Source organism: Chiloscyllium plagiosum, chromosome 18 (assembly GCF_004010195.1).
Source record: "Chiloscyllium plagiosum isolate BGI_BamShark_2017 chromosome 18, ASM401019v2, whole genome shotgun sequence".
Classification (NCBI taxonomy): domain Eukaryota; kingdom Metazoa; phylum Chordata; class Chondrichthyes; order Orectolobiformes; family Hemiscylliidae; genus Chiloscyllium; species Chiloscyllium plagiosum.
The window spans coordinates 33,068,771-33,080,888 of NC_057727.1; the positions used below are offsets into that span (position 1 = coordinate 33,068,771).

The 12,118-nt window shown below is 40.7% G+C and overlaps 1 protein-coding gene across 6 annotated transcripts in view; it reads right to left on the reverse strand.

The window, feature by feature from the left end:
• dennd6aa (DENN/MADD domain containing 6Aa) overlaps window positions 1-12,118 on the reverse strand; it is a 107,929-nt gene that overhangs the window by 87,473 nt on the left and 8,338 nt on the right. For 4 of the 6 annotated variants that reach the window (XM_043708167.1, XM_043708168.1, XM_043708166.1 and 1 more), the window contains 2 exons: window positions 6,763-6,801; window positions 6,632-6,674 (listed from right to left, as the gene is read on the reverse strand). The exons of the other annotated variants lie outside the window; for them this stretch is intronic. In XM_043708167.1, the coding sequence (XP_043564102.1) occupies window positions 6,632-6,674; window positions 6,763-6,801 (82 nt within the window). The remainder of the gene's footprint in view (window positions 1-6,631; window positions 6,675-6,762; window positions 6,802-12,118) is intronic. 6 annotated transcript variants of the gene reach the window in all.

The window sequence follows — 12,118 nt, forward strand, 5'->3', positions numbered from 1 at the left end:
TCCTCCACTCCCACGGGTTCCCTGTGCAAGGCATCATTTCTGGTCAAATATTAGATGAATGTGTATCAAACATCCAATTTATTTTTCTCAACAGCAAAATTCTGTTTATTCTTCTCTCACATGGCATGGTTAAAAATTAGAAAATGGGTTGAATGGCTACTTTCTGTATTGTAAAATTCTATGATTCTATAACTTGTTGAAAAAAATCACGGCACAAACTTGTGTTGTGTGATTCAACGACAAAGCAGACAAAAAGCTGTGATTTTGCAGCAACAAATTATAAAGTCATACAGCAAGGAAACAGACCCTGCAGTCCAATTCATCCATGCTTCCCAAACTAAACTTGCCCCATTTGCCTGTGTTTGGCCAAAATCATTCTAAACCTTTCCTATTCCTGTTCAAAAGTCTTTTAAATGTTGTAACTGTACCTAAATCTATAACTTCCTCTGGCAGTTCATGTGACATACGAACTACCCTGTTTGAAAACGTTGTCCCTCAGGTCCCTTTTAAATCTCTCCTCTCACCTTGAAATTATGCCCTCTAGTTTTGAACTCTGCAACCCTAGGGAAAAGATCTTTGCGATTCATCTTATTTATGTCCCTCATGATTTTATAAACATCAATGTTATCCCTCAACCTCCCATGCTCCAGTGGGAAAAGTCCCAATTTATCCTTATAATGTAAACCCGCTAGACCCAAAAAAGTTATCCATTCCCACCCAACTTGCATGCTTTTGCACCTTTTCTTTCCAATCACTGAGGATGTTGCAGAACTAAGAAAGTTCAATGCAAAAATCTCTGAATCAGTATTTTATGCAATAAGATGTGAACTCTGTCTGTAAATTGGAGAAACAAGATTTAAAAAGACAAGTGACAAACAATGATATAGAGTTGATCCTTTCACGCTTAGGCTGTGTCTTGAGGTCCTCATCTATCCTACTAGTGGAAACATCATCCTCACTTGCACGGTATCCAGATATCTCAATATTCTGTAAGTTTCAATGAGATTCCCCTTATCCTTCTAAACTCCGATTAGAGACCCAGAGTCCTCAATCACTCCTCAGATGACAGTCCACCATCCCCTGGATCATTCTTGTATACCTCCTCTGGATCCACTCAAACACAAGCACATCTTTCCTCAGATACAGGGTCTGAAACTGCTCAGAATATTCCTAATGCAGTCTGAACAGAGCATTTTACAGCCTCAGCAGTACATCCTTGCTGTTGTATTTTCGTCCTTTCGAAATGAATACTAACATTGCAATTCCTTCGTAACTGCCAACTGAACCTGCATGTCAACATTAAGAGGACCCTGAACAAGGGCTCCCAAGTCCCCTTGTGCTTCAGATTTCCAAAACTTTTCCCTATTTAGCAAATAATCTATGCCTCGACTCTTCCTACAAAAAGTGCATAACCTCACACTTTCCCACATAGTATTTCATTGGCTCCTTCTTTGTCCACTCTACAGTCTTCCTGTTTCTTCACCTATCTTTGTGACATCTGCCAACATAGCAGTCTAAATTATTAATGTAGAGTGTGAATAATTGTAGCCCCATGGACACCTATGGAATTCCACTCGTCACTGACGGCCATCCTGAAAAAGATCCCTTTATCCCCACTCCTGCCTTCTATCAGTCAGCCAGTCCTCCACCCATGTTAGTACATTTCCTCTAATACCATGGTCTCTTATCTTACTTAGCAGCCTCCTGTGTGGCATCTTGTCAAAGGGCTTCCAAATAGATTACATCCACTTGCTATCCTCTCTGTAATTTGCTCGTAGCTTCCTCAAAGAAATCTCAGAGTTGTCAGACATGACCTCCCCTTGATAAAGCTCTAGTGACTTCATCCTATTTTACTATGTACTTCATAATCTCATCCTTAAAAATGGACTTTAAAATCTAACCACCGACCGAGGTGAGACTAATCAGTATATAATATCCTGTCTTCTGCCTCCCTCCCTTACAAGAATGTTACATTAGCCATTTTCCAGTCTTCTGGGACCCCCCAGGACTCCAGTGATTCCTGAAAAATCACCAATGCCTTTACAGTCTAGTTAGTTATCAACTTCAGAACCTTGGGCTACAGTACATCCGGTCCAGGTAACTTATTCACCTTTCAGCACTTTCTCCTTTATAATGGTCACCACACTGACATCGGCCCCGACTGTCTTGAAGTTCTGATCTGCTACTGATTTTCTTTTTATCTTGAAGACTGATGCAAAGTACCTCTTCAGTTCCTCCGCCAATTTTTTGCTCCCCATTACTACTTTTCCATACACATTTTTATAGCAATATCTTACTTGTGTCTCTCTCACCTTTCAGATACCTAAAAAAACTCTTGCAATTTTTATATTGCTAGCTAGCTTACCCTCATGTCATCTTCTTCCTTATTGCTTCTTTTAAAAAAAAAGTTGTCCTCTGCTGGTTTTTAAAAGCTTCCCATTCCTCTGGGTTCCCACTAATCTTCAGCATGATACATGCTTTTTCTTTTGCTTTTATGTTGTCCCTGAATTCCCTCATCAGCAATGGTTGCCTTGCCCTTCCCTTAGCAAATTTCTTCTTCTGTGGAATGAATTTCTGCTCTACCTTCCAAATTATTCCCAGAAACACCTACCATTGCTGCTCCACTATCTTCCCTGCTCGGCTTCTTTTCCAATCAACTCTCGCCAGCTCCTCCCTTATGCCTTTATAGTTAACTTCACTCAATTGTAATACTGTTACATCTGATTCCAACTTCTCCCTCTCAAACTTCAGGGTGAATTCTATAATATTATGGTCATTATGCCCAAGAGGACCCTTTACCTTAAGCTTGTTCCCTACCATAAGCTGCTCCTAAAAAAGCCTCACAGATTCCTTTTCATGGAATCTGCTACCAAATTGATTTTCCCAGGCTATCTGCAAATTGAAGTCCCCCATAATTACTGTAATAGGGCCTTCATTATATGCATTTTTCATTTCCTGATTTATTTTTTTCCCTACATTCGGACTACTGTTGGGAGGCCTGTAACATTACTCCCATTAGGGTCTCTTTTCCTTTGTGGTTCCTTAACTCTACCCACAGAGATTCTGTCCCCTCTGACTCCATATCACTCCTTGATCTTGACTTAATTTAATTCCTTACTAATAGCATCCTCTGCCCATCTGCCTGTCCTGTTGATAGGACCCTTATCCTTGAATACGTATTTCCCAGCCATGATCCTTTTGCAGCCATATCGCAAATGATATCCACATCATATCGGCAAATTTCAATCTGTGCTGCAAGCTCCTTTACCTTGTTTTGTAAACTGCACACATCTATTAACCTGCCCTGCCGCCTTCACAGATCTGTGGATAAGCAGCCAAGATCTTTTTGTTCCCCTGAGCTTCCTGAGTTTTAATCCAAATCATTAATATACACAATGAACAGAAGGTGCTTTAACACTGCATTCTGTAGGACACTACTGTCCACTTCCAACTATTCTTAAAAAAAAACTCCCAATTTCTATCCTTTGTTCTCTCTCCAATTATCAATTTTCTCTAATTAAATTCCCATGTGGTAAATTACCAAATGGCTTTCCTAAAATCTCAAGTTTAATATTCCCTTTTTTTATTCCTTCTCCAGGTCTAAGTACAGGCTGTTTCATCAATTTCTGTATCATATTCGCAAGGTTTGTAGCTCAGGTTGAGGTTTAGGGTGTAGGGTGTAGGTTTGCTCGCTGAGCTGTAGATTTGATATCCAGACGTTTCATTACCTCGCTAGGTAACATCATCAGTGGCGACCTCCAAGTGAAGCGAAGCTGTTGTCTCCTGCTTTCTACTTATATCTTTCTCCTGGATGGGGTTCCTGGGGTTTATGGTGATGTCATTTCTTGTTCATTTTCTGAGGGGTTGATGGATGGCATCTAGCCAGGTAATGAAACGTCTGGATATCAAATCTACAGCTCAGCGAGCAAACCTACACCCTCTGTATCATATGCCTTACTAATTTCTTTTTATTATAGTTTTCAAAATCACTTTAATGAGATCATTCATTAAGCTTATACCTCTAAAATGATTGCATCCCATGTGCTTATGATAACCAAACAAATGATAAATGTTTGAAGTTATTTGTCATATATTTTGATACATATTTGAGCACAAAATTGTTATCACATACAATTCCTTACTAACTGGATGGTAATTGCTTGATTTAATAATGGTCACCCTTCTTTAAAAAAAAATTACTTTATTGACGATTCTCCAATCACTGAGAGATATTAATATTCCTAACAGTCCCACAATATAATTTGAAGAATCTCTGGAATTTCTTTCCACATTTCTCTCACAATCCTAAAATAATGCATTCCATCTTGCCCTGACTTTTACAATCAGTGGCAAAAAGATGGCCCTTGTCACTGACTACAAAAAAACGCTACCAGCAAAGAACAAATAATCTCACTGGAGTGAATTTTGCTTTTTGAGATGTAAACTGGAATCTTGCGTCAAGTCGAGGTAATTGCCAGGTCTCGAATGGAAGTAATGCTGTCAAGTAGAATAAATGGCGATTTGGTCTGAAGAATTTGTATGGACAGCCAATCAGAAAATAAAATACACTGATTTAACATCAAGTTTTCTAAATTTTATTGAGTTCAAAACAACGAACTTTAATAACATTTATATAAATGAAACTTAAAGGAAATACTTTAAGTACTTTCCTTTATGGCTGGGGCCATAATTATTTATAACATATGAACGGCTTGGGTCAATGTACTATCACCACGTTTTTGGATGACACAAATAGGTGGAACACTAAGTGTTTTCATTAGGATACAGACAGGTTAAGTGATAGGTAAATACTTGGCAAATGGAATGCAACGTAGGGAAATGTGAGCTCATGTATTTGTCAGGAATAATAGATGAGTTCAATAATATTCAAGTGGAGAGAGACTGCAGAAAACTCCATAATTGGGGGAGTTGAGAGACCTTGTGCATAAATCATAAAAAGCTAACATTCAAATTCAGAACTTAATATGGAAGTCAAATAAGTTGTCAATGTTTATTTCAAAAGGAATGAAATACAAATAGGTAAGGCTTGAGTTAGATCACAACTGGATATGGTGAACAGTTTATCTAAGGAAATGTGCACTAGCATTGGACGCAGTGTAAAGAGGAGTCATTCGGTTGACCCTGGGTGTGGAGGGATTACTTTATGAGGACGTTAAGTAGGTTAGGACAGAGATGAGGAGGATTTATTTTTCTCAGAAACCAGAATGGGCTTGAGGGGCTGGGTTGTTCTGTACACCCAATTTTGTGATACACAGATTTCTAATGAGTAAGATAACCAAAGGTTATGGGATTAAGATAGAAAAGTAGATTTGAGCATTATCACATCAGGCATCATCGCATTGAAATGTCTACTGCTGTTCTGACATCTTGTTGTCTTATTTATAAAGATTACAGTCTGCAAGAACTTGCCCATAGAAGCATAAAAATGAAATAGTACAGAAGGGGCCATTCAGTCCATCTTGCCCATGTTGACCAAAAAAATACTAGAAGCCCTTTCTAATCCCACCTCCTGTTCACAGCCCATAGCCCTACAGGCTATAGCACTTGAGTAGATCTAGGTACTTATTAAAAGAGGTTACGGTCTCAGCCTCCACCACCAACTCAGCCAATGAATTCCAGATACACATCAACCCCTGTGTAAAAAGATTTTCCTCACATCCTTTCTAATCCAAATGCCACTTAGCTTGAATATATGACCTCTGGTTTTTGAACTCTCTGCCAAGGGAAATCGGTTCCTTCTGTCCTTCCACCTCTATTCTTTAGCATTTTATATACCTCAATCATGTCACGCATCACCCTGCTCTGTTCCAAGGAAAGCAACCCCAACCTCTCCAAACTGGTCTCATGGCTGCAATTCTCCAGGCCTAGCAATATTTCAGTAAATCTTCTCTGCACTCTCCAGAGCAATTATGTCTTTCCTGTAATGTAGTGACCAAAACTGCACACAATGAGCCTGATCAGAATGTTATATCCTTTAGAGGAACAGCAATTTAGTAAACAGAAACTTCTGGATTCTGAAGTTTAAGTGTCCCAGTGCAGATGCCAGAATTCACAAAATTTCACAGGCAATAAGCAGAAAATACCAACAAGTATACGAGCAAATTACTGCATATGCTGGAATCTGAATTGAAAACAAGAAATGCTGGAGATCACAGCGGGTTAGGCAGCATCCATGAAGAGAAGGCCACCTGAGTTTGAGTCCAGATAACATCTAGACTCAAAACGTTAGCTTGCGTTCTCTCCATGGATGCTGCCTAACCCACTGTGATTTGCAGCATTTGCTGTTTACAGATAATACTAGCAGTTTCTTTGAAATGGCGACCCTAAAATCTGTGCTAACATATTTCTTTAGTTTATTTAACTCTCAAACTTCTCTTGGCATATATAATCCTCTCACTCTCAAACAATTCAGGATTCATCTCATTTCCAACATTAAGTTATTTCATAAATACCCTTGTTTTTTCTGTTCATCTTTCTATTCCCATTGGAGACTCTCTCATTTCCTTTCAAAGAAGTGACAATAACCATAAAGGTCATTGGTAGCAGTTAATAGCTCTACTTATCAGTCAAACATGAGCTAATTTAATAAATAGAGCAATAGGTAAATTACCTGAATTAGAGTCTGGAAAGGATAAATAACAAATACTTGTTTTCTGAAAAACAAAGCAATAGACTTTGATGATATTTCTGCAACTGTTCAAAATAAATAAAAAGGCAGTTTACAGTGCTCGTTATACTAACCTCTTTGTCAGATAGCTTTGCGTGAGGAGGATATATTACCTAGAAAAAGTAACACATTGTCAAAGTAATATTAATGTTTTTACAAAACAAGCCACAACTGCCATGGTAAAACAGATCAAAATACGTTGCATATATCAAAAACATTAGATTAGAATCCCTACAGTATGTAAACAGACCCTTCGGCCCAACAAGTCCACACAGATCTTCCGAAGAGTAACCCACCCAAACCCATTCCCCTATATTTATCCCTGACTAATGCATCTAACACTATAGGCAATTTAGCATGACCAATTCACCTGACCTTTGGATTGTGGGAGGAAACCGGAGCACCCGGAGGAAACCCACACAGACAAGAGGAGAATGTGCAAACTCCAAACAGACAGTCAACTGATGCTGGAATCAAACCCAGGTCCCTGGCGCTGTGAGGCAGCAGTGCTAACCACTGAGCTACCATGCCACCCCACATTAAGAATGTGAAAGAAAATATAGATGAAAATAAAGAACAATTTTCTTATATTAAGACTAAGTATTAATAATTCTAATACTTATCTCCTGGAAATAGTAAACTAAAGTAAAGAACTTCTTTTTAAAAAATCACTCACAGGTTGAGGGCATCACAGGTTATGCTTAACATTTATTTCCCAACCCTAATTGCCCAGAGGGCAGTTGAGAGAACCACATTGCTGTGGGTCTGGAGTCACAAGTAGGCCAGACCAGGTTAGGATGGCAGTTTCATTTCCAAAAGGAAATGAGTGAACCAGATGAGTTCTTCTGATATTGGACAATTGATTCATGGTCATCAGTAGACTCTTAATTCCAGATTTTTTACTGAATTCAAATTCAACCATCTGCTAAAGCAGGATTCAAACCAAGGTCCCCAGAGCATATTCAGGTCTCTGGATTAACAGTCCAGCAAAAATACCACTAGGCTGTTGTCTTCTGCAATATGAAATACTTTACCTTATAATGTATCTCTAAGGAAGGCTACATGACAGTGCACTATTCAGTAAATACCGACATGGGGCATGTGCTCCAGATGTTCTGTCATTAGAAGGACATGTTAGGTTGAAATAAAGATATGGATTCTGTAGTTAGCAGTGAATTAACAGCACTTAAATGTTCATTATACTTACAGCAGTCCAGAACATTTCTGATAGCATTAACATTTTGTTAAGCATTTATTAGACAGTCAGAACAGCAGTCGACCCGCTACAGGAGATCTACAGCCTGTATGAGCAGGGCAAGTATTTGGGCACAACGCCATTCGGGCGGGTGTTCCAGGATTTTATCTCAGTGACATTTGTGGTATGGTGATATATTTCAAACTCACCATTCCTTCTTCAAATTATATGGGCGTTCCTTCAAGCATTGCTGGGTCAAAATCCAGGAATTCAAGCCAAGCATACACTAAATTGGTTGCAGCAGTCCAATAATGTAGCTCACCAGCAGCTTCTCAAGGGCAGCTAGGGATGGACAATAAATGCTGGCCCAAGCAATGATACTCACATCCCATTAATTAATTTTTAAAAATGCATCTGTTTGAGCAGACTGAAGAACTCTCACTGAGACATTCAGAACTGAAAACTAATTAAATTAAATGGAAATCATCATTAAGAGAAAAGTGAGACAATTAAAATCTTAGTGGTTAAGACTTCTTACTTGTATAAGACACTAAAGCTATTGCATAGCATTAATAATTGTACAACATGCTAAAATGGGCATGATTAATGAGTGCCTTTTGGATAAGGCACACACCTTTTGAGTCTCAAGATGATGCAAGAGCTTATAAAATCAAACAGCAACTTTGGGTTTCTGTGATTAACTATGCATGCATTGGCAGTTGCTGCCTGATTTACCCATCAATGATTGTGAGTGCTACATCAAAATCTGAGCCACTAAGGTACAGAGGGAAAGTCAGCAGTTCAGTCAAAATATGCTATTCTGACACAACAATTGTGGCCTGTTACATAGCTATATCAGCTAGTCGAAGGTAGAAGAGAAATGATTACTGTACCGTACCTTACTGTGTGACTGGGATGTTTAATAGCCACCAAGCAGTTACATTCATAATAAAAATTTATACTTTATTATATCAACAATTACTTGAAAATGTATGTTCAATTTAAATTCATGTATATTAGTCTTGAATTTCATTCAGTGATCTTTTTCATTTATGCATTTTGTGGGATGGAGTGTCTCTGGGTGGCCAGCATTTATTGCCTATCCCTCGTTTTCCTTGAGAAGGTAGGTGGTGGTGAGCTGCCTTCTTGAACCGCTGCACTCCACCTGCTGTGGGTTGACCCACAATGTCCTTAGGGAGGGAAATCCAGGATTTGGACCCAGCGATAGTGAAGGAATGGTGATTTATTTCCAAGTCAGGATGGTGAGTGGCTTGGAGGGGAACTTGAAGGTGGTGGTGTTCCTATGTGCCTGCTGCAAGATGGAAATGATCATGGGTTTGAAAGATGTTGTCTGAGAATCTTTGGTGAATTTCTGCAGTGCTTTTATAGATAGTACACACTGCTGCTAGTAAGTGTGGGTGGTGAAGGGCATGGATACTTCTGGATGTATTGCCAATAAAGCAGGTTGCTTGGTCCAAGAAGGTGTCAAACTTGTTGGGTATTATTGGGGCTGCACTCATCCAGACAACTGGGGAGTATTCCATCAGATTCCTGACTTGTGCCTTGTAGATGGCAGACAGGCTTTGGGGAGTCAGGTGGTGAGTATTCATAGCCTCTGACCTGATTTTGTAGCCACTGTGTGAGCCCAGTTGAGTTTCTGATCAATGGTAAGGGGATCAGTGATGGTAACTTCATTGAACCTCAAGGGTAGGGGAATTAAGATTGTCTCCTATCAGTAATAGTCATAGCCTGGCACTTGTAGGGCACAAATGTTACCAGCCACTTTTCAGCCCAAACCTGGATATCGTCCCCATCTTGTTGCATTTGGGCATGGACTGCTTCAGACTGAGTCGTCATGAATGGTGCTGAATATTTTGCAATCATCGGCGAACATCCCCACTTCTGACCTTCTAATGGAGGAAAGCAGCTGAAGTTGTTTGGGTCAAGGACACTCCCCTGAGGAACTCCTACAGAGATGCCCTGGAGCGGAGATGACGGACCTCAATAACCATGACCATCTTCCTCAATTCAGGGATGATTCTGACCACCGTAAAGTTTGCCCCTGGATTTCTATCAATTCCAGCTTTGCCAGGGCTCTTTGATGCCACAATCCACTGAATGCAGCATTGCCATCAAGGACTGTCACTCTTCCTCACCTCTGAAATTCAGCTTTGTTCATGTTTGAACCAAGGCTTGAATGAGGTCAGGAGCTGAGTGGCCTTGGTGGAACCCAAACTGGGTGTCACTAAGCAGGTGGTTGCTGAGCAGGTGCTGCTTGGTAGCACTTTTGATGACAGCTTTCATCAGTTTACTAATGATCGAGAGTAGTCATGGGGTGGCAATTGGTTGGGTTGGATTTGTCCTGCTTTTTATGTACAGGACATACTTGAGCAATTTTCCACATTGTCAGGTAGATGCCAGTGTCGTTACCAAAGGGAACAGCTTGGCTAGGGGAGCAGCAAGGTGCGAGCACAAGTCTTCAGGACTATTGATGGAATATTGTCAGGGCCCGTAGCCTTTGCAGCATCCATTGCCTCCAACTGTTTCTTGATATCGGTTGGAGTGAATCAAATTGGCTGAAGACTAGTATCCGGTATGCTGGGGACCACTGGAGGAAGCCAAGATGGGTCATCCACTTGGCACTTCTGGCTGAAGACTGCTGTGCAAGCTCAAGCCTTATCGTTTGCACTGACGTGCTGGGCTCATTGTGGATAGGGGTTTTTGTGGAGCCTCCTTTCTTCAGTGAGTTATTTAAATCGTCAACTACCATTCATGACTGTATGTGGCAAGGCTGCAAAGCTTAGATCTAATCCATCAGCTGTGGGATCCCTTAGCTCTATCACTTGCTGCTCAATGCTGCTTAGCATGCAAGTAGTCCTTTTTGGTGACTTCAGCAGGTTTACATCTCATCTTCAGGTATGCCTGGTGCTGGTTCTCGCATGCTATTCTGCACAATTCAGGGTTCAATCCCTGGCTTGATGGTAATGGTTCAGTGGGGGGGCATGCTGGGCCGTGGGGTTATAAAGTGTGCTGGAATACAATTCTGTCGCTGTGGGCCACTAACAGCATCTCATGGATGCTCAGTCTTGAATTGCTAAATCTGTTTGAAGTCTGTCTCATTTAGCATGGTGATAGTGCCGCACAACACAATGGGGGTTATTCTCAATGTGAAAATGGGAATTCACCTCTACAAGGACTGTGCGGTGGTCACACTTACTGATACTGTCTTGGACTGATGCAGCTGGTATCTTGGTAATGATGAGGTCATGTATATCTTTAGCTCTTGCTGGTGCCCTCGCCAACTGCCGCAGACCCAGTTTAGCCACTATGTCCTTTTGGATCTTACCAGCTCAATCAGTAGTACTGTTGCTAAGCCATTCTTGGTGGTGGACAACAATGCCCCCACACAGAGTACATTCTGTGCCCTGGTCATTCTCACTGTTTCCCCTAAGTGTTGTTCTATATGGAGGATGTTTGTGGTTAATAAGTTGTAGATGAAACCAAAAATGGACAGCAAAGAAGGTTACCTCAGAGTACAATGAGATCTTGATCAGATGGGCCAATGTACTGAGGTCAATGTACACGGTCCTGAGAAGTGTTGCTGAACAAAGAGATCTTGGAGTGCAGGTTCATTGTTCCTTGAAAGTTGAGTTACATGTATATAGGATAGTGAAGGCGGCATTTGATGTTTTCCTTTATTGGTCAGAGCATTGATTGTAAGAGTTGGGAGGTCATGTTGTGGCTGTACAGGACACCGGTTAGGACACTTTTGGAATATTGTGTGCAATTCTGGTCTCCCTCCTACAAGAAGGATGTTGCAAAACTTGAAAGGACTCAGTAAAGATTTACAAGGATGTTGACAGGGTTGGAGGGCTTAAGCAATCGGGAGAGACTGAATAAATTAGGACTATTTTCCCTGAAGCATCAGAGGCTGAAGGGTGACCTTAGAGAGGTTTATAAAATCATGAGGGACATGGATAGGGTAAATAGACAAGGTCTTTTCCCTCGGGGGTGGGAGTCCAGAACTAGAGGGCACAGGTTTAAGGTGAGAGGGAAAAGATTTAGAGTCTAGATTAGAGTGGTGCTGGAAAAGCACAGCAGTTCATGCAGCATCCAAGGAGCAGTAAAATCGACATTTCAGGCAAAAGCCCTTCATCAGGAATACAGGAAGAGAGCCTGAAGGGTGGAGAGATAAATGAGAGGAGGGTGGGGGTGGGGAGAAAGTAGCATAGAGT